Here is a 27708-nt window from a genome sequence, read left to right on the forward strand (position 1 = left end):
TACAGTATACACGTACACACACAAGTACACTCACACAAGTACACACACACACACACACACTCAAGCACACACACACATGCAAGTACACACATGCAAGTACATACACACACACGCAGTCACACACACACACACACCAGTCATGCCATGGAGAGTGTTGTGGTGCGATAGATTTTGACTATATCATTGTGTTTGTCTGTCTCTTAGGAAAAGTGTCATCAGTACTGGCCAGCTGAGCGTTCTGCCAGGTACCAGTACTTTGTAGTGGACCCCATGGCTGAGTACAACATGCCCCAGTACATCCTCAGAGAGTTCAAGGTGACAGACGCCAGGGTATGTCCATCTCTCCATCCATCCTCCCTCTTCTCCCTAGTAACCTTTTTCTCTCTGCTTTACGTAGGGGGTTAACCGGAATGCTAAGTTTATTTTCCTAATTGAATAGTGCTGCAAAGGTGAGGAAAATAACAGGGGTGGTGTTTTTCAACCCACACATGGAGCTGTGGCTGTGTTGCATATAGAAATACAATCTGCTCTTTACAGCACATACATAAATCAAATCAAATGTATTTATAAAGCCCTTACATCGGCTGATGTCACAAAGTGCTGCACAGAAACCCAGCCTAAAACCCCAAACAGCAAGCAATGCAGGTGTAGAAGCACGGTGGCTAGGAAAAACTCCCTAGAAAATCCGGAACCTAGGAAGCAACCTAGAGAGGAACCAGGCTATGAGGGGTGGCCAGTCCTCTTCTGGATGAGCCGGGTGGAGATTATAACAGAACATGGCCAAGATGTTCAAATTTTCATAGATGACCAGCAGGGTCAAATAATAATAATCACAGTGGTTGTAGAGGGTGCAACAGGTCAGCACCTCAGGAGTAAATGTCAGTTGGCTTTTCATAGCCGATCATTCACAGTATCTCTACCGCTCCTGCTGTCTCTGGAGAATTGAAAACAGCAGGTCTGGGACAGGTAGCAGGTCCGGTGAACAGGTCAGGGTTCCATAGCCTCAGGCAGAACAGATGAAACTGGAGCAGCAGTACCACCAGGTGGACTGGGGACAGCAAGGAGTCATCCGGCTAGGTAGTCCTGAGGCATGGTCCTTGGGCTCAGGTCCTCCGAGAGAAAGAGAGAGAAAATTAGAGAGAGCATACTTAAATTCACACAGGACAGCGGATAAGACAGGAGAAATACTCCAGATATAACAGACTGACCCTAGCCCCCCGACACATAAACTATTGCAGCATAAGTACTGGAGTATGTAGAACACACTGTAGAAAAAATACTCGTAGCATTACTCCAATTATGCATTTATAATGCTTTATAAAGTGTAATCAGCATGTATTAGCCTTTATAATGTTTTATAATAAGGCTTAGAGAAATTACTCACTTTATGTCCCTCATCCACCACTCCCCACCACTCAGGATGGCCAGTCTAGGACCATTCGGCAGTTCCAGTTCACTGATTGGCCAGAACAAGGGGTGCCAAAAACTGGAGAGGGCTTCATTGACTTCATTGGTCAAGTGCATAAAACCAAGGAGCAGTTTGGCCAGGATGGACCAATCTCTGCGCACTGCAGGTAAGAAAAACTGATGACATCAACACATAGTTGATGACAGAGAGTTTGTGTGTGTGTGTGTGTGTGTGTGTGTGTGTGTGTGTGTGTGTGTGTGTGTGTGTGTGTGTGTGTGTGTGTGTGTGTGTGTGTGTGTGTGTGTGTGTGTGTGTGTGTGTGTGTGTGTGTGTGTGTGTGTGTGTGTGTGTGTGTGTGTGTGGATGTGTATAGGTGTGTGTGCTTGAGTGTATGCTTGTACTGTGTGTGTGTGTGTGTATAGTACTAACTCTCCCTGCCCTGTTCCCCCACAGTGCTGGTGTTGGGCGAACTGGTGTGTTCATCACCCTGAGTATCGTGCTGGAGAGGATGAGGTACGAGGGGGTGGTGGATCTCTTCCAGACTGTCAAGACACTGAGGACCCAGAGACCTGCCATGGTGCAGACAGAGGTACAGTACTGTCACACAACTGTGGTGGGTGTCTGGGGAGACTGGTTAGCGAGGGGGTGGGAGGACAGATCCTCTGCTAGATAGAGGTATCTAAGCAAATTCTAAGCAAAATGCATTGATACAAACACCCAGGAGGTTATGGTACCATTATTATATTCTAGTAGATTTCACCCTGTTGACTGACTCTGATGTTGTTCCCCTCTGTTCCCCTCCCAGGACCAGTACCAGTTGTGCTACAGGGCAGCTCTAGAGTACCTTGGAAGCTTTGACCACTATGCAACATAATAACCACTCCCAGAATGCACTGGGACTCCTGGGGTTCAGGAGAGCCAGCCGTGTGTCCCTTCTGAGCTATATCCATACTGTCCAGCAACTGCCGGAGGGGTGAAGGGAGAGGGGGAGGAAGAGAAGAAGAGGAGTGAGGAGGAGTGGGAGAGAGCACATGTCTGACTGGATGACCGTCAATCAGGTGGAGCAGTACTCCTGGACTGACTGCACAATAAACCTGCTTTAAAACCCTTCACTACTAAAAAATAACCTAAAAAGCTTCAGTATGCTTCATTCTGATGTCTCTATAGCTAATGCACATGCCATGAAAACACTATTTCTGCCTCCTCCACCTGCTTATATGGCAAACTTTATTTTTCTGCTTTTATTATGCATTAATATCATTACTATTACCCATTATAAATATGTTATTATTATTATAATTTAGAATTTGTTTTCTAATCATGTATACACTATGTCTTATTGGGTCTTATTTTAAATTCATTATTTGTATCTTTTTATTCTTTTTTACACAAGGGACATGTATTTTAAACATGGTCCGAGTTATTATTAATACTGGAGACGTACGCATACTCAGAGCTGCTAATAATATTTTAATTTTTTTACCATAATTATAACATTCTAAAGTTCTCTATTCTCTGGTTGGTCGTATTCAGTGGGATATGGGGGACACAACTTTTATAAGTATTTTCACTTCCTGGTGTTTTACAAAAACAATCTCCACAAAAAGAGATCAAACACATATACACCAGAGTTAGTGAACTACTGTAAAATAAACCCATCTATGTTTATAAAAACTGAATAGATTATTCTTGATGATGTTTTATGAATAATCTACCATGTACAGATTCTGTTTACTGTGATTTTCTCAATGCCTGTCGCTCAAAGAGCTCCGGTCCAAACTCCAGACGCAATGAAAGAAATAAAGAAAACTACCGGTACATGAAAAGGTGTTTGTCCTGTTACAGCACCCTTAGTTGCCTATGGGACTGAACCAAACCATCACTCCCAAAAGACACAGAGGAACTGGACCCTATCTCTGTCTGCTCTGATCTGACAAGCTAGACCTGGTTTGGAGCAACAGATATACAGAACTTCACATCAGACTAATGTACAGCGCCCAACAACACCCCTCCTATGAGAAGTGTTTGATTGACCAGACAGACAGTTATCCATCCCTGTATTTCTGATTACCCTGCTGATTCTGAACTATGATCTATGAATTGGACATGTCCATCTGCATATGACTGACCTAGTTCCCCATGACTGGCCATCCCTGTAGAAACCTGACAACAACCCAGATTAACATCTCTTCTGACTGTCACTGACTCTACATCCATGGTATAACTGCTGTAATATACTGTATTATCTCCTCACTGTGCTACAGAAGGACATTCTCCTGTAACACAAAGAAGCAGCATCAATGTACGGTGGAGGATCTCTACATTATAGTCAAGCGTTTTTCTCTTAAGTGAGGCTATATGATTGCAAAGTGAGGTGAATTTGGATTGATTGGGATCGGATGGACGGACTGCAAAAACAAGGATTTATTTCACTTTGTCTTCAAATAGTGCCGTAGGGGTTCAGTCTGTTGTATACACAATCTGTTTTCTATTTGTTAATAAAAAGGAGAGGGAAAAAATGTCGCAAAAACCTTGATGTTAATAAAGTTGAATAATTGTTTTTTTTTATATATATCATGTGGTGTTGTGTGTCTTTTAAAAAATATATTTGCATGTCACACACACACACACACACACACACACACATACACAACCCCCACACAGCCCACACACATTGTACCCTCTCGTCGCTCAATCCCTCTATGATACTGCCAGTGGAACAGATGGTGGAAGATACCCCGCCAGCTAGGACCTCCTGTGTCCTTTGACTGCCTGAACACAGTGCTTCAGCCACTGTCCTGACAGAACCCCTGTCCTGACATAACCCCTGGAATATCAGTCACACAATGGCATACACTGCATTGTGTTTTATAGTAGGTAATATAATTGTGATCAGTAGGATGTTGCACATTGTTCGGACCCAATGGAATAACAATTTGACAAGTCAAGTGGCTGGAAATGTACATGTACTGTATAATAAAATAATTGCCCTTAAGGGATGAAGCAACATCATGCTGGCATTCAACACCATTGCTGGCCATTTTAACATCATATTGCAAATGATGATACACTATGACTTTCACCGTTTTGAAGTATAACATTTGTGCTGAAGAAAATGTGGTATTTGTAAAGAGAAATGGGATAGTGAGATGGGGAAGGCAAGTGATAATTTAACAACAACAAAAATTATGAGCATAATGTATTAATAAGGCTCCAGTTTGCATATTAGGGCCTGAGTAGTATAATAAGGCGGAGTCATGGCAAAATACTGCATTTTGATTAGTCTCGGTAGCGCGTGGGACACGCCCTCCTTCATCCTTGTAAACAAACACATTGAGCATGCGTACGACACTGGGGTAATGGAGGTCTATCTTCCTTGACCACGGTGATTTGTTAACAAATCGTCTTCTGCTTTTAAAGATTTGGAGCGAGCATTCAGTCATTACTTGGTCGGCTTTTGTAAGTTAATATTTGAAACATCAAAACTTGTGTGCTTTTAAGTAACGTATGTTGCTGGAATAGTTGCGCTTGCAATTCACGTTGGCGAGCTACACTGACATTAGCAAGCTAGCCTACTTGCTTCTCAAAGGTGTCTCTGTTCCGTTATCTTTAACATATTTGCATAACATGGCATGATCGTACGTTATTACTTTACCATTGCTATACATGAATAACTAAAGTAGATAGAGGTATGATACAGTCAGGTTTGTCAGGCATCTTGATAGCTAAAAAGCTAACGCTATATGTTTTCCGGGAGTTAACTGACACTGGGCCCGGTCCTTAAAAATGACTTGGAATTCAACCAATCAGAAATGTAGGAATAACTTTAATGAGAGTTTCGTCCAATCACAATCAGCAGGTGGGCAGGAACTTGTCAAAAACCTATCGCTAGCTGGCTAGAGTAGCATTAGTATGTTATTAACTTTATGTTGTAATCTATTACGAAAAGTTCGACAACTAAGTTAGATAGCTTCTAATGGAGCTAGCTATCTCTCTCACGGAGGATATCGATATTTAGAATTAGATTGGGTTACCGGACATCAATAAGCGAAGCAACGTTGGCTAACTTCGATTGAATTTGACTTTTGTTGTTGATATTTTATCCAGCTGCCAGCTAACTGTTGATATTAGCTAGCTTTAGTCTGAAGTAATTACGACGACATTCCATAGCCCCTCAGTCCCACAAAAACATGTATATATTGTTCTGTTTTTTGCTGTGTTGTGTTTACAGTAGTTATCTTTGTAGGATGAACTGTGTGCTTTAATAACTATAGGGGGCGACAGGTGTTCGTCTGTACCAAAACGATTTAGGCAAGTTTTGAACCTTTCTAAAACATCTGTTTGTGTTATTTGTCAACTGCACCACACACAGGCCTATTATAAGCTCTATGTGATGCAACGTTTTAGAGAAATTATTAAACAGACATCTGATCAAAACAAATGTGTTCTCTTGTCCAGTGTTTGCAGATCAGAGTAACTCTTCTTTGAGGATGGCGACAGACACTGCGTCCCAGCAGACTCCTGGCTCCAGGATTATGACCTTTCACCCTACCAAGGAAGAGTTTAAGGACTTCAGCCGTTACATCGCCTACATGGAGTCACAGGGAGCACACCTAGCTGGAATGGCTAAGGTGTGTGTTTTTGCATCTACTTTTCAGAAGATCATAAGCATTTATTCCCCTGATCTACATCCTGTTTTGAGAAAAGTAGAAGGTGCCCAAACAACATCAGACGAGGTGTAACCAAATATCTATAGGCCTGTCTATATCCTGTTCTAAGAAAAATGCACTCTGTATAAAGGCTAACTCAATCCTATGTTTGATATGTATTTTCCAGGTTATTCCACCGAAAGACTGGAAGCCTAGACATACTTATGATGACATAGATGACCTGGTGATCCCTGCTCCTATACAGCAGGTGGTGACTGGCCAGTCAGGTCTCTTCACACAGTACAACATCCAGAAGAAACCCATGACTGTCCGAGAGTTCCGCAAGACTGCCAACACAGACAAGTGAGCCCTTGTACTGTTATGGGCAATCCCACTGTAACGGAGTAATAATGAGACTTAGATTTGTCACTTTAAAAATGTATGCCAAACCATACAGCTCTATGCACAAGGACTACTTTTAACCATTTCCACTGACATTTTTACAAAAACACATTTACTTGAAGAACAGTGCATATGCAAATTTGGTAACATAATGACTGTTTGTGCTGTCAACTTTCCATATGCACTCTTCTTCAAATAAATGGAAATGATTGTAACATAGGTATGTATACATGGTTACATGGTTGTAACTGGCTATAGTTCTAAAATCACTGCAACATGTCATTTGTTTTGATTGTCACATCTAATCATCCGTTGTCATTGTAGGTTCTGTAATCCCCGCTATGTGGATTTTGAGGAGCTGGAGAGAAAGTTCTGGAAGAACCTGACTTTTAACCCGCCTCTCTATGGAGCAGATATCAATGGAACCCTCTACGACCCAGTGAGTTATTCCTATCATCACCCACTGTCGGGTTCGCCTAACAACCTACTGTTGAAATGTCAATGTCTCTCTTTACCCTCACCAACATTTTCTCTGCTCCATCTCTAGGATGTGACAGAGTGGAACATTGGTCATCTGAACACTATCCTGGACACTGTGGAGAGGGAGAGTGGGATCAAGATAAAGGGAGTGAACACTCCTTACCTGTATTTTGGTATGTGGAAAAGCACCTTTGCCTGGCACACTGAAGATATGGATCTCTACAGCATCAACTACCTGCACTTTGGAGAGCCCAAGTCCTGGTAAACTGTTGACGTATTTTGCACAGATAAAAAAAGAAAACACATGGTTCAGTGCAGTGAAGTTATACCAAGAGATATTAACACATGTCTATTTTACAGATTTACAAATGGAGTGTCTGTCATTGGGTTGTTATTGTACGTAGTACCCAACACTAGCGTTTTGTCCAAAAGGTGTACTTGTACATCAAGCTGCTAAATGCTACAGAAACAGGAGACTGGCCCCTACCCTATGGACCGCTCAGGCTAGGACAAGCCTTACTTGATTTACTTACTTGCCTAACACAGCATCTTGACTACCATTTACATCATTACTCTTGTCTCTCTGCAGGTATGTAGTTCCCCCTGAACATGGGAAGAGATTGGAACGTCTTGCTAGAGGTAAGTGGAGCAGAGGAGGCAGGCTGGAATATAATAAATGGAATGGAGTCAAACGTGGTTTCCATGTGTTTGATACCGTTCCATTTATTCCATTCCAGCCATTACAATGATCCTGTCCATCACTATGGTGGAAAGGAATTTCCTAATTGATTCTCATTCCTCTTCGGAGTTTCCTCTATTTGCATTTAGCACCTGCGCGTTAAAAGAAAAAGACATGTAGATGTATGCCCCTGGAAGACCCCACCACCGCTAACTCTTCCAATGCTGCTGAAAAACATCCTACGGGAAACTCTGCTCATTGATTATCAATATTCTTCATATCAACACATTATCAGACAGGGATCAGCAGAATTCCTAATGTCTTTGATTCCTGTTCATGCAGGGTTCTTTCCTGGGAGTGCTCAGAGCTGTGAAGCTTTCCTGCGGCATAAGATGACTCTTATCTCACCCTCCATCCTGAAGAAATATGGCATACCGTTTGAAAAGGTGACCGCTCTTCAATGGCAACATGTTATCAAATTTCCCAACCTTTCACAAAGTTGGGATACAGCAATAAAATACAAACCTGTGGGTCTGACTGTGTCTGTTGTGTGCTTAGATAACCCAGGAGGCAGGCCAGTTCATAGTGACCTTCCCATTCGGTTACCACGCTGGTTTCAACCACGGCTTCAACTGTGCTGAATCCACTAACTTTGCCACACAGCGATGGATCGATTATGGCAAAATAGCCACACTGGTATGCACAACTAAATGAATTTACACATAGTATGCATGAAACCAAGTCATTTATTTAGTGTGATCTGTGATTGGTCTTGTGTTACTCAGTTTGTATGGTCATGGGTACAATTCCCGCAGGGATCACATACTAAAATGTATGCACTCATCCCTTAAGTTGCTTTGGATGAAATTGGTAAATGGCATTTATTATAAAATATAGTCATGACCAATCCCTATCCTCCCTCCCCCAGTGCTCGTGTCGTAAGGACATGGTGAAGATTTCCATGGAGATCTTTGTGAGGAAGTTCCAACCAGACCGCTACAAGGCCTGGAAGGCAGGGAAGGACAACACTCCTATTGACCACTCCAAGCCCACGCCAGAGGCTGCTGACTTCCTGAAGACAGGGGAGCCTGGGAAGGAGGGTCCAAGCCGCAGCGAGGCCCCTGACCAGGAGAATAACCCATGCACCACCACTCAGGAGGAGAAGAGGTCCATGCTTTACTGTAGTGTAGTGTTGTCTCTAGCTGGTGTAACTTCATATATACTGAGTGTACAAAACATTAAAAACACCTTCCTATTATTGTGTTCCACCCCTTTTTGCCCTGAGAACAGTTTCAATTCGCCAGGGCATGGACTCTACAAGGTGTCAAAAGCATTCCACAGGGATGCTTGCCCATTGTGACTTCAATGCTTCCCACAGTTGTGTCAAGTTAGTTGGATGTTCTTTGGGTGGTGGACCATTCTTGATACAAACAGGAAACTGTTGAGTGTGAAAAACCACCAACTTTTCAGTTCTTGACACGCTCAAACCGGTGCGCCTGGCACCTACACAATCCAAGTCTCAAGGCTTAAAAATCCTTCTTTAACCTGTCTCCTCAACTTCATCTACACAGAAATGGATTTAAAATCAATAAGGGATCATAACTTTTACCTGGCCAGTCTGTCATTGAAAGAGCAGGTGTTCCTTATGTTTTGTACACTCTATATGTATATCTATATTACATTTGTGATTGCAACATAAATTTTTTTGTAATTATATATTCCCAGTAATTCTTGAAGAATATAACTTATAAACGCCTCAAGCTTAGTTCAACTGTCGTACCTTACTAATATAGGGTATAGGGTCAACATTGTTTAAGCTATCATTTTGATCTCATGTATGGTCAGTTCTTGCATCCATAGCTCTGTCTGGATTTGAGTGGTTACATTTCTCTGACCCCCATCCCTCAGCTGTTTATCAAATCAAGTGGCGAGGTGCCCGTTTTGTTGTTTTTTCTAATGCAGATTTCCCCTTTAATGATCAAATGAAAGCATTCATTCATACTGGGTTTCGGTCTCCACTTTGAGCAAGTTTCTCAAAAGAGGCTTATTGTGTTTAAAAAAATAATAATAATAATATTCACAGTTCCTCTCTCTGTCCTGTGCCAATGCAGCCCGAAGGTTGGTGAAAAGCGCCAGCGAGGAGGAGATGTGGAGGCAGCAGAGGATGGAGACACTGAGCAGGTTGATGAAGAGGAGGAGGAGGAGGAGAGAGAGGTGGACCAGAAGAAAGCAAAGCTTGGCCAGGAGGAGAAGGGACACAGTCTGGCACACAAAGGTACCCCAGTTCATCTTTGACCATGACACCAAAAAATACTGTATATTGACTTGTTAGACTGTTAGCTAGGTTTCCATCCAATTGGTGCTGGATTTGAATTCAGATAGTCAAAATCTGCACAAAGAAAATATGTGCCATTTTCCCACCAGTGGTGTTTCCACCAAATTGACTTGCTGCTGATAAATGTCTGTGCATGATGATGTGAAACACTAAATTGACTTTTGTATGTACAGAAAAAAAAATCAAAAGTGTGATGTGTTTCTATCGTATTTTCAGCTCTACTGATAGTTTTGCCACACAAGCTGTTGTCTACTCTGGTCTTGGCACCAGTACTCTAGCCAACAGCTCACATATATAGTGGAGGTATGCTAGTCTACATGAGGAGATTATTATGGCTATTATTTGTCAAACTGCAGTCATACCAATTGTGTCACCAGAATAAGCACTTTCACCACCCTGTGAAGTTCATCATAACTTATTTCATCTGTAGCCTAATAAACTGCATGGTTTCCTGAGTCGTAGTGGGAGGACCACACACCATATCACCGCGTGACTACAAGTTTACTTCCATATTTAATTTTTTTTATTTTTTAACCTTTATAGGCAAGTCAGTTATTTTCAATGACGGCCTAGGAACAGTGGGTTAACTGCCTGTTCAGTGGCAGAACAACAGATGTGTACCATGTCAACTCGGGGATTTGAACTTGCAACCTTTCGGCTGCTATATTTGCACATAAAGGTGTTTCCACCAACATTTCTTACATTATTTATTTGTCCGACACAAAAAGATCCCACCATGTCGAACGAACAAATGATCTTTCGGCATTAATACAATTGTACTGTCACTTCCTATTTCCGTCACACCTGGAAACTGTATAAGGTATGACTTCATCCGCATGAAAAACCACATTTCCATCCACAATTATGAGGGAGATAATTTAGACCAGTGTTATTCAGTTTTTGGGGACCCTATCTTTTTCCCCCAGGAATTTCTCGTGACCCCACCCCAAATCTGTAAATGTTATTTTTCAATTAATCTTTCTAAAAAATGTTTGTATATTGTCCCATACAATAATTTGTAATCTTCCTTTTTAATTTTTTTTTATTAGATACTTTTTGCTAACCCCACCTCTGTTCCTCGGCTTTGAATAACACTGATTTAAACAGTGCCTCCAGTTTTTCATGTTTGTTTATTTCAGTGCAAAAGGCAGAGGATGTTAAAAAAGAGCGAACAAAGCCACCACTCAACGCAAAGACCAACCGAAACACAAACGCCAGCCGAAAGCTAGCACTTCAGATGAAAGCCAAAATCTCTCTTAAATCCACTCCAATTAAGTCTCAGCCACAGACTAACAGTCAGTCAACCCAACCAGCAGCCCCAGAACCCTCCCCCCAGAGCTCAGAGAAGGCCGGCCCCAGTGAGGATGTGAAGCCTCCAGCCAGCAGCTCCAGCCCTTCCCACCCAGCCAGCAGCTCCAGCCCTTCCCACCCAGCCAGCAGCTCCAGCCCTTCCCACCCAGCCAGCAGCTCCAGCCCTGTCCACCCAGCCAGCAGCTCCAGCCCTTCCCACCCAGCCAGCAGCTCCAGCCCTGTCCACCCAGCGAGCAGCTCCAGCCCTTCCCACCCAGCCAGCAGCTCCAGCCCTGCCCACCCAGCCAGCAGCTCCAGCCCTGTCCACCCAGCCAGCAGCTCCAGCCCTTCCCACCCAGCCAGCAGCTCCAGCCCTTCCCACTCAGCCAGCAGCTCCAGCCCTTCCCACCCAGCCAGCAGCTCCAGCCCTTCCCACCCAGCCAGCAGCTCCAGCCCTTCCCACCCAGCCAGCAGCTCCAGCCCTTCCCACCCAACCAGCAGCTCCAGCCCTTCCCACGCAGCCAGCAGCTCCAGCCCTTCCCACGCAGCCAGCAGCTCCAGCCCTTCCCACCTAGCCAGCAGCTCCAGCCCTGTCCACCAGCTCTTTCAGAGGACCCTGTGCCCTGCAGACGTGCTGCACGTCCACAGCTACGCCAAGGGAGACTACAGCGAGGGAGAGACCAGGGAGGGCAAGGAGGAGAGGAGGAACGATAGTAGTGATAGTGAAGGAGAGGAACTGGATGACAGCAAGGTGAGAGGAGTAGAGATGGAGAAGAGGAGTGGAGTCCAAACATCACACACCACTGAACCTCTGTCTGTAGGATTTGCTTAATCATGTTTGTTCTGAGGTCAGATATACTGTACTGTACATGTTCAATGAATCAGCGCTAATTATTCTGTTCCTAACCCCTTTTATACCACCAGAGGGCAGAAGGTGGAGAGGATGATGGCGCTGTGCCCAGAAAACAGGGGGCGTTGCCTTGTCACCAGCGTCTGATTAAAGACAACATGGGTGACGAGGGTGAGTTAAAATATCACTTCCTCACTCACGTAGGTTAGCCCCAGTTAGGCTTCCTTTCCTAAGCAATGGATATGATGGCTTGTAGAAAAGCAGTGTCAGGCATGTTCCTCCATGGAATAGAAGCGATGATGTTGGCATACTTGATGGCATTATAGTAGTTTGTCTGTGTGTGTTTTCACAACTGTCTGTTTGATTCCAATGGCTCAGGGGATTAAAACAAATAGCATGGTGGATTTGATTTCCTTCATGTGCAACGGTCAATATCGACAGTTCTGTAAGTTGTTTGGAATATGGCATGTGCTAATGCTAAAATCTATTTATTTTGCTGTCGTTTTAAGAGCTGCCAGAGCAGCCCCCAGTAGACGAGGATGGGCTAGAGGGAGAGTCATGGGCCAAGCCCCTGGCCCACCTGTGGCAGAACAGACCCCCCAACCTGAAGAAAGAGAAGGAGTACAACCGTTGCATGGGCCTCCAGGCCCCATACTGCTCTGTGTGCTCACTCTTCCAGGCATTCCAGCAGGTGAGGGAGGAGTGGACTGTGTGTGAGAGATCACCAGTGGCTGAGGAGAGAAGGAGACACTCAGCAGGGGATTTGGGAAGTTTGTCTTCTGAAAGTCTCTCTGTCATTAATCTGCAGGGGTTTCTTTGAGAGTGAACCTCCTGTTATGTGATTCAGTTCCCCCTTTCTAGTACATTCCCCAATGCTCCTCTTCTCACTTCTGATATACTGTACAGTGATAGTTATTTCAGGTTTGTCTGCCCAGTCTAAGTAGCTGTTTTACTTTGTCCCTCCCTCTATCCATGGCTCGACTGGGTGTGCTGATGAAGGCAAACACAGAAAAGCATTTCTTTGAACAATTTGAATGAGAGTTATTTTCTGACGTGAACTTCTATTGTCCTCCCAAGAGTTGCTAAATATGATTGTTTCATTTCCAGGCGGAGTGTGCTGATGACGGTACGGACCCTCCAGTGGTGCTGCCTGGAGGCAGGCTGAGAACCAAGCCTCTGATCCCTGAGATGTGTTTCACCACCACCACGGAGCCAGAGGAGGGCGCTGAGGAGAAGGAACCTGCCCCTCCGGCCCCCACCACCCCTCACCTGGAGCCAGACGGCACCAGCCTGCTCATCAGCTGCTCCCACTGCAGCGTCCGCGTACACACCAGTCAGTACTACTACTTACCCAGCACGCCACCCCTTTTACCACTAGAACAGCTGGGCCTTTCAGCCTATAACTAACTACCCACTACACAATGTTGCCGGGCATCCTTTTAGCATACACATCAGATACACCCGCAAGGTGTGCAAACATAAGCACCAACACTTGATAAATAGTGCGTAAACAATTGTAAAAGATTAATTGCATGAACAAATATTTGTGAAAATATATCCATGTAAAAATAGTTATTTGTTTAGATAGTCAGGATATGTTTAGTATAATTCTACAAAGTCCTATAAAGGTATAGCCCATTTTCATTTCTCTTACAATAAAAACATTACAGTGTAATGTGTAATACATTTGATCAATTCCATTTGTAGATCTGATTAAAGTAATGCAGTGCAGTTACAGCTTCTTCAAATTAGAAAGTAAAATATGATAATATAAGTAGCAAGGCGCAGGCGCCAGGTCGCAGTTGCAAATGAGAACTTGTTCTCAACTAGCCTACCTGGTTAAATAACAGTGAGAAATAAATAAATAAAAGGTCAAATGATTTGACCTTTGCCTAAACTAAACACCAAGGCTTTAGAAATGTGCATTAACTATAATATAGGATGAATTGCATAAATGAATATTTGTGGAAATATTTCCATGACAAGATATAAAAACAATAGTTATTTGTTTGGATAGAGGATATGTTTAGTATAATTCTACAACGTCTTATTGAAAATCTGATTTGGATTACAGACTCCATTGGTATGTTGTGTTGTGCAGAGGGCGACAGCTCCCGTCTCTGCTCAATGTTCTGAGCAAACTAGTCTTCTTTGCAATCAACTTGTCTGCCAGGGAAATTGGTGTGAAGTTGTCCATGGTCACATTTCTGCCTTTAGCCATGTAAGGATGAACAAGTCTGTCGCTCACCCGCTGGCCTGGTTTCATCTTTTCTATCTGTCTTCAACATCGTCGGCTAGCCAAAACCTAATTGCAAATTTGTCTGGTTTGTTGGCCATGTATTGGGTAAAATGGCACCTAGCTTTGGTTGGGAACAGTTGCTCATCAACAGTTATTTTCTCTCCTGGCTTGTAACTGTTAAATGTATATTTTAGGTATCCCTAAACTTCTGTTATTACAGTGCTCTCACTCTGTTATTTGTGCACCTGTGCAGAATTTCCCCTCGTTGGACCGGGCCTGAGTGTAATGGCAACTAAATCAAATCAAATCAAATTTTATTTGTCGCATACACATGGTTAGCAGATGTTAATGCGAGTGTAGCGAAATGCTTGTGCTTCTAGTTCCGACAATGCAGTGATAACCAACAAGTAATCTAACTAACAATTCCAAAACTACTGTCTTATACACAGTGTAAGGGGATAAGGAATATGTACATAAGGATATATTAATGAGTGATGGTACAGAGCAGCATACAGTAGATGGTATCGAGTACAGTATATACATATGAGATGAGTATGTAGACAAAGTAAACAAAGTGGCATAGTTAAAGTGGCTAGTGATACATGTATTACATAAGGATGCAGTCGATGATGTAGAGTACAGTATATACGTATGCATATGAGATGCATAATGTAGGGTAAGTAACATTATATAAGGTAGCATTGTTAAAAGTGGCTAGTGATGTATTTACATCATTTCCCATCAATTCCCATTATTAAAGTGGCTGGAGTTGAGTCAGTGTCAGTGTGTTGGCAGCAGCCACTCAATGTTAGTGGTGGCTGTTTAACAGTCTGATGGCCTTGAGATAGAAGCTGTTTTTCAGTCTCTCGGTCCCAGCTTTGATGCACCTGTACTGACCTCGCCTTCTGGATGATAGCGGGGTGAACAGGCAGTGGTTCGGGTGGTTGATGTCCTTGATGATCTTAACATCGGGTGGTGTAGGTGTCCTGGAGGGCAGGTAGTTTGCCCCCGGTGATGCGTTGTGCAGACCTCACTACCCTCTGGAGAGCCTTACGGTTGAGGGCGGAGCAGTTGCCGTACCAGGCGGTGATACAGCCCGCCAGGATGCTCTCGATTGTGCATCTGTAGAAGTTTGTGAGTGCTTTTGGTGACAAGCCGAATTTCTTCAGCCTCCTGAGGTTGAAGAGGCGCTGCTGCGCCTTCTTCACGACGCTGTCAGTGTGAGTGGATCAATTCAGTTTGTCTGTGATGTGTATGCCGAGGAACTTAAAACTTGCTACCCTCTCCACTACTGTTCCATCGATGTGGATGGGGGGGTGTTCCCTCTGCTGTTTCCTGAAGTCCACAATCATCTCCTTAGTTTTGTTGACGTTGAGTGTGAGGTTATTTTCCTGACACCACACTCCGAGGGCCCTCACCTCCTCCCTGTAGGCCGTCTCGTCGTTGTTGGTAATCAAGCCTACCACTGTTGTGTAGTCCGGAAACTTGATGATTGAGTTGGTTGCGTGCGTGGCCACGCAGTCGTGGGTGAACAGGGAGTACAGGAGAGGGCTCAGAACGCACCCTTGTGGGGCCCCCGTGTTGAGGATCAGCGGGGAGGAGATGTTGTTGCCTACCCTCACCACCTGGGGGCGGCCCGTCAGGAAGTCCAGTACCCAGTTGCACAGGGCGGGGTCGAGACCCAGGGTCTCGAGCTTGGAGGGTACTATGGTGTTGAATGCCAACTATGTACCGTGCAGATACGATGATGTAAATGTTGTTAAACTGGAACCTAGTCGTTATCATTTTAGAGTTAACAGTAACGAGCAATGCAATTCTTCGTAACACTTCTCCAGGTGTGTGAGACGACGGCGAATCTCTCCGTCTGCTCCGTCTGCACACGTATTGGTCTTATGTCATCAAAATGCAGGTGTCTCATAATCTCTCTGAAGTGCTTGCGTGACATGGTCTCTGAAAAAGTCCACCACATAACTATCGGACCAAAATCACTCCACATCATACTCTTTCCACAGTATTCCCTGCGGACATACAAGAGTACAATAAATACTTTGAGGTCATCCATAGACTTGTCCCCACGTACTGTTTCCGTCAGTACAATCTCTGATTGCTGCAACATCTGCATGTCACATAAACAAAGATCACTGTAGAGTGCACTGGCAATTAGTCTTTGTGTGAGGTGGAGGGCCTGCTCTCTGGTTCCTGTTGCCCTCTCCTCACTCTTTTCTACCCAAACTCGTGTCTCACGGTCTGTTGGCCCTGTTCTGCTTTTTCTGTGGCGAGCCTCAGGCATCGGAGGTGTAAGCTCGAAGTCAACATCAGAATCGGAAGAAACCTCTTCATCAGCAACGTCGATTTCAAGCTCAATATCCGATTGGACTCCAGCTCAACTAAATTCTGCAGAATTTGCAATGCTACCAGTGCGTCCATTTGTTTGGTTCGGCTAACCATTGTAAACTACACACAGCTACACACTACACACAGCTACACACTACACACACTACACACAGCTACACACTACACACAGCTACACACACTACACACAGCTAAACACTACACACAGCTGCACACACTACACACAGCTAAACACTACACACAGCTACACACACTACACACAGCTACACACTACACACAGCTACACACTACACACAGCTACACACTACACACAGCTTCACACTACACACAGCTACACACTACACACACTACACACAGCTACACACAGCTAAACACTACACACAGCTACACACAGCTAAACACTACACATAGCTACACACACTACACACAGCTAAACACAACACACAGCTACACGCTACACACAGCTACACACTACACACAGCTACACACAGCTACACACTACACACAGCTTCACACTACACACAGCTACACACTACACACAGCTACACACTACACACAGCTAAACACTACACACAGCTACACACACTACACACAGCTACACACACTACACACAGCTAAACACAACACACAGCTACACACTACACACAGCTTCACACTACACACAGCTACACACTACACACAGCTACACACAGCTACACACTACACACAGCTAAACACTACACACAGCTAAACACTACACACAGCTACACACACTACACACAGCTAAACACAACACACAGCTACACACTACACACAGCTACACACTACACACAGCTACACACTACACACACTACACACTATACACAGCTTCACACTACACACAGCTACACACTACACACAGCTACACACTACACACTACACACACTATACACAGCTACACACAGCTACACACTACACACAGCTAAACACTACACACAGCTAAACACTACACACAGCTACACACACTACACACAGCTAAACACAACACACAGCTACACACTACACACAGCCACACACTACACACACTACACACACTACACACAGCTACACACTACACACAGCTAAACACAACACACAGCTACACACACTACACACAGCTACACACACTACACACAGCTACACACACTACACACAGCTACACACTACACACAGCTACACACTACACACAGCTACACACTACACACAGCTACACACTACACACACTACACACAGCTACACACTACACACAGCTACACACTACACACAGCTTCACACAGCTACACACTACACACAGCTACACACTACACACACTACACACAGCTACCCACTACACACAGTTAAACACTACACACAGCTAAACACTACACACAGCTACACACACTACACACAGCTAAACACTACACACAGCTACACACTACACACACTACACACAGCTACACACTACACACAGCTACACACACTACACACAGCTACACACTACACACAGCTACTCACAGCTTCACACTACACACAGCTACACACTACACACAGCTACACACTACACACAGCTACACACTACACACAGCTACACACAGCTACACACTACACACAGCTACACACAGCTACACACTACACACAGCTACACACTACACACTACACACTACACACTACACACAGCTACACACTACACACAGCTACACACTACACACAGCTACACACTACACACACTACACACAGCTACACACTACACACAGCTACACACTACACACAGCTACACACTACACACAGCTTCACACAGCTACACACTACACACAGCTACACACTACACACACTACACACTACACACAGCTACCCACTACACACAGTTAAACACTACACACAGTTAAACACTACACACAGCTAAACACTACACACAGCTACACACACTACACACAGCTAAACACTACACACAGCTACACACTACACACACTACACACAGCTACACACTACACACAGCTACACACACTACACACAGCTACACACTACACACAGCTACTCACAGCTTCACACTACACACAACTACACACAGCTACACACTACACACAGCTACACACTACACACAGCTACACACAGCTACACACTACACACAGCTACACACTACACACAGCTTCACACTACACACAGCTACACACTACACACAGCTACACACAGCTACACACTACACACAGCTTCACACTACACACAGCTACACACAGCTACACACAGCTACACACTACACACAGCTACACACAGCTACACACTACACACAGCTACACACTACACACAGCTACCCACTACACACAGCTACACACTACACACAGCTAAACACTACACACAGCTACACACTACACACAGCTAAACACTACACACAGCTACACACTACACACAGCTACACACTACACACAGCTACACACTACACAGCTACACACTACACACAGCTACACACTACACACAGCTACACACTACACACAGCTACACACTACACACAGCTAAACACTACACACAGCTACACACTACACAGCTACACACTACACACAGCTACACACTACACACAGCTAAACACTACACACAGCTACACACTACACACAGCTACACACTACACACAGCTACACACTACACAGCTACACACTACACACAGCTACACACTACACACAGCTACACACTACACACAGCTACACACTACACACAGCTAAACACTACACACAGCTACACACTACACACAGCTACACACTACACACAGCTACACACTACACACAGCTACACACTACACACAGCTACACACTACACACAGCTACACACTACACACAGCTAAACACTACACACAGCTACACACTACACACAGCTACACACTACACACAGCTACACACTACACACAGCTACACACTACACACAGCTTCATTACACTGCTGTTCTAAATGTAATCATCCTCTTTCACCCTCCTCATTCAGTTCATTCAAATTCAATTGGGAATTCACATGCACAGTTATCAGTATCTATCGCCCATTCATCCATTTACCACATTCATTCGGTAAGGATAGGGATGCGTGTGTACCAATGCCCTACAGCACATTTGCCTTGGCCCCTTAAGTTAGTAGTAGCTTTTTTTGGTAAAGATAAATACTTTTTTGTTTGTGATTTAAAAGTTCAGACAAATGGACAATGTAAAACATAAATATTTAGGAAAAGTCTTGGACGTTGATATTGTTTTTGCAGATTTATTTACAAAATCAAACAACATTGGCCTAATGCGGTTCTAGTTAACCCCATCATTCCAGGTAAGAGCAGTACTCTACTTTTAGAAAGTTGAGGACTTAAGTGCAGACTGTTTCAACTCTAGAAGTGATTTAATTATCTCTGTCCACAACAGGGTTGAGATGCGCTATCAGTCATGCGAATGTGTGAATGCCTGTCAGTAAAGGAGTATGCACACTGCAACCTATCCTCCCTTCTGGTTCATTGGCAACAACATTTCAACCACTTAGGTAATGGTGTTTGTTTGGTTGTGTGTTTCCAGGCTGTTATGGCGTGGATCCAGAGAGTGTGACTAAGGACTGGAAGTGTGCTCGCTGTAAGGCCAATTCCATGACTGAGGTCAGTGTCTCCACAACACATCACCTTCTAATACAACACCTCCAAGTGGCTGTTCATTATGTCTGACCTCACCTGACCCAAGTATATGTTGCTGGCACTGACTGGCAGTAGTGTTTGCAAACGTTGCAGTAGTCTAAACTGTCATTAGATCTGGCAGTGGTCTAAACTGTCATTAGATCTCTCTAAAAAAATAAAAATAAGTTTTATTTAACTAGGCAAGTCAGTTAAGAACAAATTCTTATTCACAATGACGGCCTACCCCGGCCAAACCCGGATGACGCTGGACCAATTATGCGCTGCCCTATGGGACTCCCAATCACGGCCGGTTGTGATACAGCCTGGATTCAAACCAGGGACTGTAGTGACGACTCTTGCCATAAGAAGTAGTGCCTTAGACTAATAATAGTGAAGACATCAAAACTATGAAATGTCACATGGAATTATGTAGTATCCAAAAAAGTGTCAAACAAATCTAAATATATTTTAGATTCTTCAAAGTAGCTTTGCACACTCTTGGCATTCTCTCAACCAGATTCACCTGGAATGCTTTTCCAACAGTCTTGAAGGAGTTTCCACATATGCTGAGCACTTGTTGGCTGCTTTTCCTTCACTCTGCGGTCCAACTCATCCCAAACCATCTCAATTGGGTTGAGGTTTGGTGATTGTGGAGGCCAGGTCATTTGATGCAGCACTCCATCACTCTCCATCTTGGTCAAATAGCTGTTACACAGCCTGGACGTGTGTTAGGTCATTGTCCTGTTGAAAACAAATGATAGTCCCACTAAGCGCAAACCAGATGGGATGGCATATCGCTGCAGAATGATGTGGTAGCCATGCTGGTTAAGTCTGGTGTGTCAACTTTTGACTGGTACTTTGTTTACTTCACTGGGATTATGGTGGTTGACAGTTTGCTCTTCTTGCAGAGTTGCTGTTTGTGTTTGCTGAGGGGGGGTGCCTTGCAGAAAGCCAACAACAACAGGTAAGTCTTTGTCTCCCCTTAGAGATCAGGGAGTGGCCTAGTCTAAATCACACACTGAACATTTACTGAGCTCTTCTCTTTATGTACTCTTTTGTTCACATAGTTGGATGTTCTTTTGAAATATATCTACTAGGTTTATAATCTACTCATGGTGTGGTGTCTGTGTATTGCCATGTTGTGTTGTAGGTGGGTCCATGTGCTGTGTGCAGTAGCAGTGTTGGAGGCTCGCTTTGTGAACATCACTGAGAGAAGCCCTGTGGATCTGAGTGGGATTCCTCTACAAAGGTTTAAACTGGTGAGTTCGACTCTGTAAATGTCAATAGGCTTGGACAGTATACAGTATACCAGGGTATTTGGAAATACCTGTCACATAATTTTTCATGATGAAGCTTACTGGCAGTCCCCAGTCATGTGGTGTTTGTTTACAAGCACACAACAACGAGACCAGAACCTTGTGAGTCACTAACTGTTGTGCAGCACGCGTCCGGTGATCTAGTTTCACTATGGAATTCACAACTAAATGTTTGCCAGCTAGATATTTTATAACTATTACGGTTACTGTCTAAAATGCGCTAAATGCTCTGCGGTTGTGCATTGGGTTTGCTAACAAGCTACTAAATTAGCAATCTAGCTAAATTGTTAGCTTCTCCCAAAATCAAGCTTTGCTTTGTAACAGCTGAGAATCCCCTGCTGGATCAAGAGCCTTGCTGTCTAATGTGTGTTTTGTGCAGCAAACTGTGAGCAGCATTTTTGAGTTACTTGTATAACTGTATGAGCTGGGATGTCTGTCCTGCAAATAGTTTGTCAGAGACTGTTTCAAATGTTCGCAATCCGCTGATTAGCATTTAGTTAGCATTCTCAATGGGATTTTACATGTACTTTGTAACCTTCGGGTTACAAAGGCTGTGGGTTAAAAAAAAACAGTGCCCCTTGTGTTCAGTGACGCTATTACCGAATATCCCGGGATGGCACAAGTCGGTATGAAGGTTTGACAATCTGGATACTGCCCAAGCCTTATGTCATCATTTATTATGTGCAAAGGGATAGGACTCTGTCACTACCTCGCTCTCCAACCAAGGTGAACGAATAGAGGAGAGCCTTTTCCAAGAACCTTTGAATAAAGGAGTAGTGGCTGAATATCCTCTCTTCAGCATATTATGCCAAAGTAATATATTATTGGTTTTACCTGACATGGTTGGCACATCCACCTCTATGCATGTGACAGCAGTTATGCTTGCCGTCTACTACAAGGTTAGACTAGAGACTAGGGTATTAAGAGGATGTCCGGTGAGTTTGTGATTAATCCAGCCTCTACTGTATACAGTTTGACAGGATGTATAGGCCTAGTTTTCCCTGTGGGACTTCCTTTTCCTGTCTCTCTGAGCATGGTCCTATTGTTTTCTGTGCAGAAATGTTACTACTGTAAGAAGCGGATGAAGAAGACATCCGGGTGCTGTGTGCAGTGTTCCCATGGCCGCTGTCCTACGGCCTACCACCCTACTTGTGCCCAGGCCGCTGGGATCCTCATGCAGCCAGACGAGTGGCCCTTTGTGGTCTACGTCACCTGCTGCCGGCACAAGGGCCCTATTCCGACAGAGGTATACATTGGTTGTACTTTACTTTATATTTAGGACTGTGTTTCAGAAAGGGGAAGAAAAACACCAGACAGTGGGGACTCTAAAGGCCTCAGTTATGGGACTTGGTTACATCATTCTGCTGATACTTTATCTTATAGTTTCTAAGCATTCTACATATTCAGGGCTGTGCTCATAACAGTGTACTATATGTGTACTATATACTGTAGTATATACTGTACTATATAAACATGACTATGTTTCCCACGAGTATGCCCATGTACTTCCAGTCCAAAGAGGTTGATTTTGATGTTAATCTGGATGGATAACTAATTTCTTCTCTCTCAGCGTAACAAAGCAGCCATGCATGAGCTCACCGTGGGAAGGAGGGTGATCTGTAAGCACAAAAATGGCCGCTACTACCAGTGTGACGTTGTGCAGCTGTCCAAAGAGACGTTCTATGAGGTCAACTTTGATGACGGCTCCTTCAGTGATAACCTCTTTCCCGAGGACATCGTGGTAAGAAGACAAAAGTCTGTGTGTGTGAGAGTGGGTGTGGTCAGTAATTCATGTGGGTGTGGTCAGTAATTCATGTCAGGGTTTATAAGTAGGTCATAAGCTGTTTATTATTAGTTTATAGATTGCTTATACAATATGTACCACACATTGGTTAAAATTGTTTGATTGCTTTTTGGTGCTTGCCAAATAGTGAGTTTGTAGGGTCGTATCTGATGGTTGTTTTCTATTGCCAGGGCCGGGACTGTGCCCAGATAGGCCCACCTCCACAGGGGGAGATGGTGCAGGTCCGCTGGACAGATGGTCTGGTCTACGGGGCCAAGTTTGTGGCTGCTCACATCATCCAAATGTACCAGGTACTGCAACACTATTCGCACTCACCCTCAGCAACAATGTACCTTATCCAGATAGAGGTTATACAGTTTTACATCATATAGTGCTTTGCAGTCTAATTGATCTGCTCCATTTGTCCAGATTGTTACAAATCTTTTTTTTTTAACTCATAGCAATACATTACAAGTCTGTGATGAAACCATTGTTTGCTTTTATGAGAGACATAAAATGTAGTTATTTGTGCATTGATGGTGTTTGATGTAGGTGGAGTTTGAAGACGGGTCACAACTAACAGCCAAGAGAGATGATGTCTATACCCTGGATGAGGAGCTGCCTAAGAGAGTCAAGTCAAGACTGGTGAGTATACTGAGCGCTACCTGTGAGCTATCCAATATACTGACTCCAAAGTTGCTAACCTTAACACTATATCATCAACTCCTAACTTTCTCACTCTGATGTTATAATAAGGACTGCTGAGTATACTGAATCATACTGACTGAATCATTTTCTCCAGCATGTTTGTTAATGAGTCTTCTTCCTGTGGCAATGGACAATAAAGTAATCCTGTGTGTGCCCTGCCCCGATCTATCTCCAGTCCAAGGCGTCAGACATGCGTTTCGATGGGATCTTTGAGGACAAGGAGGCCATCCAGCAGTCGAAGAGGCAGAGAGTGATCAACTCACGGTACCGAGGGGACTACGTTGAACCTGTGATCTACAGAGCCATCATGGAGTAGCCTGCCAACTATAACATGGAGTAGCCTGCCAACTATAACATGGAGTAGCCTACTCTTCCAACAAACCACCAGCACTGATATTCCTGATCTGGACTTCTCACTTTACCTTAATTTAACCACTGACTGAGTGAGTGTAGCTCTGACTAAAGGACTTCCTCTGAAAATAACTTTCCAACCCCTAGTTTGGACTGTTTTCTTTTTTCTTACGTTCATCCCTTCATAATTTACAGCATTATGTGCCAGTTTCCCGGACACTGATTAAGCCTAGTCTTGGACTGAAAAGCCCTTTCATTGGATATGCTTTTTATGCTACGCTTAACCTGTCCAGGAAACCGGACCAATTGTTATTACTTTTATGTTTTCTTTGACTGTGATCAAGGATTGAAGAACAGGCCACCTTCTCCACTCGGTATAGGTTATAGAAGCCGGGAAGGAACTGCCATCCATGTCACCTTTTATGCCATCCTGCTAGTGCCCAGTAGCTGTAACTCGTCTCTTGAATGGAAGCAATATTGGACCATGAATTTTGCTTCCAAACAAGATGTAGCTTTCTAATAATAATAGTAACAATCCACTCAATAGAACTGTGGCAGGAATGACTTCCTGAAGGGAGTGAAGCAGACAAGTTGCTGCCACTCATCCTCATAAACACTGATTACAGTGTTTTCTGACTTGCAATTTCACTGAATGTTGCCAGTTGTTCCTTTATGTACATCTATTTATTTTCCTATGTCGTTTTTCAGGGTGCTACTTGCACCTATGTTTGATTTTAAGGAGGTGCAATGCCATTTTAGTAACTAATATCACCTCCTCTTAGCAGAGTCACACTGTTGACTGCATTCCTAAACATTGTATTTTGTAGGAACGCGTTGAATATAGCTTTTTCCATTTTTAGAGTTGTTTTTTACCAGTGTATTTATTATACTGTGCTTGAAGAAAGTAACCTCTGCAATGCAGACAAATTGTCAGTTGCAATGGTGTAGAGGTTCTGGACTGATTCTGATCTATGTTCTATTTTTGCTATATAGATGAATTGGGAATAACCCATTCAGAATTGCTATGGGCGCTCCCTTTTTATCCAAGTTGGTTCTTTACTCTTTAAATGAACATTGTGCGTTGCACTTTTATTCAAGCCCATTTTGAGAGGACAGTTTAATAGTTGTGTGCTACCATTTGCTATTTTTGTAATAAAAAAATAAAAAAACATTTTTAAAATAATATTGTACATTTTATAAGATCTTATGCATTGTGTCCCACCATGCTTCTCCACTCGGCCATGATCATCAACCATAATGCACTTATTAATTAAAGATAAGGTGGCCTTCAGATTGTCTGTTATATTCCTCTAAACTGCTGTTATCTTGAGTATATGGATGCCACATTCTGGTAACTTTCCCAGGTTTTCCAGAAATCCTGGTTGAAATTTCCCTGCAATCAGGATGAAATAAGCAGGAAATCTGTAAGTCCTTTTTAAGTAGGATTTCTGGGAATTTTGAGTTTTCTGAATTTTGCAACCCTACTTGAGTGTGAGACACCTAATGTATGAGTTAGGCAGTTATAGAGGCTCACAGAAGTACTACTAAGCAAGGGGTTTATATCATCAGCATTCAACAGTATGGAAATACTTATGATGACGTATAATACATGGGGGAAAATACAAGTTTTCTATCAAAAAGCCTCTTTTATTGCTTTGTTTTATAATGATACATGTTACATTCACAGTCGGGAAGACACTGAGATGTAATTATAATAAGTAGTTTATTTAAAAATATAAGCCGTTGACGCAAGGGATCTTGTTTGTGCCCCAAATGGCAGCATATTCCCTATATTGTGCTCTACCTTTGACTAGGGACCTGGTCAAAAGTAGTGCACTATGTAGGGAATGGGGTGCCATTTGGGACTGATCCCTGGCCTGTTCATGTGACCTTTTTTCCTTTCTGTGAAAAATGTACTATCATTCATGCATTTTGTAAAGATGATAATTTTGTTTCAGTAAAAACATTTTGGCTTGCATATTGTCATTTATTGGTGTTGATCTTTGTTTCATGTTTAAATGTTTTTATGATATTTATGACTGCTAAACAGTTCATGATCTTATGACTGATTAAACCATGTTTGACATGTATTTATGACAATGACTGAAGGTTGTAGTAACAGTGTACTGTAATAACTTTTAGTCTTTACAAGACCCCACTGCATACCTCAATGACAGTAGTAGTATCTAACTACATAGCAAGTCAATTGTCAGCTAAACGGTGCTGTCCTTGAAGTTCAGTGTTGGGTAGTAGTGAACTACATGTAGTTCAACTAATAATTAAACATTTTACAGTAGCTTGGTGGTAGTTCAACTAAATTCAAATCTTGGTGGTGTTATCAATAGTTAGCGTTTTTTGCCATGTAGCTGTGTAGCTAACTACTGGAACTGCACATAACTTTTTTTTGCAAAAATAAAATATGGGTTAAGTTGGCAAACATTATTTGTATCAGACCTGCCTAATTCTCACTTGAAACAGTTTTCAATATGCTAAATCACACATTCAGTTAACATCTGTCTCCTGAGTGTGTTCTTGCTATTTGTATTCTAAGACATTTGAGATTTAGATATGGATAATTTTTCACAAAGTAGTTGGATGGAGTGAGCTACTTTTTCAAAGTAACTAAACTATCATTTTAAAGTGTATCTTTAGTGTAGCTTAACTTCTTCCAGTGTGAAGTAATTGGTAGCTTGGTAAACTATATTATCAGTAACTCCCATTGTTTGTGTACTAGCAAACCCCACAGCTCAGCCCAAAACAGGATTTACACATACTGTTGGTGAGGACGTTTGGAAGGTCAGTGAGTGCTTAAATTTAACACTGAAGAATATAGCAGTTTGTGTGTTGGCTGATTATATTTGCAGTTGTGGTCCCCTTCCCCAAGTTCATCTCTTATCACCTTAGCTACACACCATCCATCGTATCAGCTCGTGATCTTTACCAGTACACTAACAGCTTTTATGTCTCATGCTGAGGCTGCATACCATTGTGACATTAGTCCTTGCCCACACCTTACAGCTGCTCTGACATCGACAATATATAGGGGTTGTACCTCTGGGGTGCACTAGCTCTCACGCATGTTCAATGTCAACGTTATCTTTAGCAAGCATCTGTCACGTTTCAGAATACAAAATACAAAATCCTTTAATAAATGTATAACAGTTGTGATGTAGCCTACTTCTGCCCTCTGATTTGTAATGTTTATCCAATTGTAATTTGTATCAAATGCATTATTAAAGTTGCAACATTGTAGTTACTTTCCACCC

The 27708-nt window shown here is 43.2% G+C and overlaps 2 protein-coding genes across 19 annotated transcripts in view; both read left to right on the forward strand.

Moving 5' to 3' along the window:
- Positions 1–3980, forward strand: part of ptprfa (protein tyrosine phosphatase receptor type Fa) — a 346903-nt gene extending 342923 nt beyond the window's left edge. For all 15 annotated transcript variants that reach the window (XM_052461048.1, XM_052461037.1, XM_052461059.1 and 12 more), the window contains 4 exons: positions 205–330; positions 1420–1574; positions 1862–1997; positions 2214–3980. In XM_052461048.1, coding sequence (XP_052317008.1) covers positions 205–330; positions 1420–1574; positions 1862–1997; positions 2214–2282 — 486 coding nt within the window. In that variant the 3' untranslated portion in view covers positions 2283–3980. The remainder of the gene's footprint in view (positions 1–204; positions 331–1419; positions 1575–1861; positions 1998–2213) is intronic.
- A 728-nt stretch (positions 3981–4708) lies between these two features.
- Positions 4709–26420, forward strand: LOC118393199 (lysine-specific demethylase 4A-like). Of its 4 annotated transcripts, none has more exons than XM_052461122.1 (22): positions 4709–4867; positions 5867–6039; positions 6245–6420; positions 6784–6898; positions 7007–7200; positions 7529–7578; positions 7961–8064; positions 8177–8314; positions 8547–8785; positions 9730–9893; positions 11093–11994; positions 12168–12264; positions 12603–12784; positions 13201–13426; positions 20193–20269; positions 21193–21248; positions 21435–21543; positions 22658–22846; positions 23171–23341; positions 23575–23694; positions 23936–24028; positions 24267–26420. In XM_052461122.1, the coding sequence occupies exons 2-22, from the start codon at positions 5899–5901 to the stop codon at positions 24405–24407; spliced, it is 3684 nt and encodes a 1227-aa protein (XP_052317082.1). In that variant the 5' UTR covers positions 4709–4867; positions 5867–5898; the 3' UTR covers positions 24408–26420. The 4 variants fall into 4 exon arrangements, 3 of the variants coding, with proteins under 3 accessions (XP_052317082.1, XP_052317084.1, XP_052317085.1); XM_052461124.1 differs by having other exon boundaries at positions 11267–11994; XM_052461125.1 differs by having other exon boundaries at positions 11270–11994.
- The last annotated feature ends 1288 nt before the right edge of the window (positions 26421–27708 follow it).

Source organism: Oncorhynchus keta, chromosome 1, assembly GCF_023373465.1.
Source record: "Oncorhynchus keta strain PuntledgeMale-10-30-2019 chromosome 1, Oket_V2, whole genome shotgun sequence".
Lineage (NCBI taxonomy): Eukaryota > Metazoa > Chordata > Actinopteri > Salmoniformes > Salmonidae > Oncorhynchus > Oncorhynchus keta.

Coding starts and splice junctions, on each gene's coding strand:
- LOC118393199 (XM_052461122.1), top strand. CDS start 5,899: ATGGCGACAGACACTGCGTCCCAGCAGACTCCTGGCTCCAGGATTATG. Junction 8,065..8,176: donor ATGGCATACCGTTTGAAAAG/GTGACCGCTCTT, acceptor TTGTGTGCTTAG/ATAACCCAGGAGGCAGGCCA. Junction 21,544..22,657: donor CTCTACAAAGGTTTAAACTG/GTGAGTTCGACT, acceptor TTTTCTGTGCAG/AAATGTTACTACTGTAAGAA.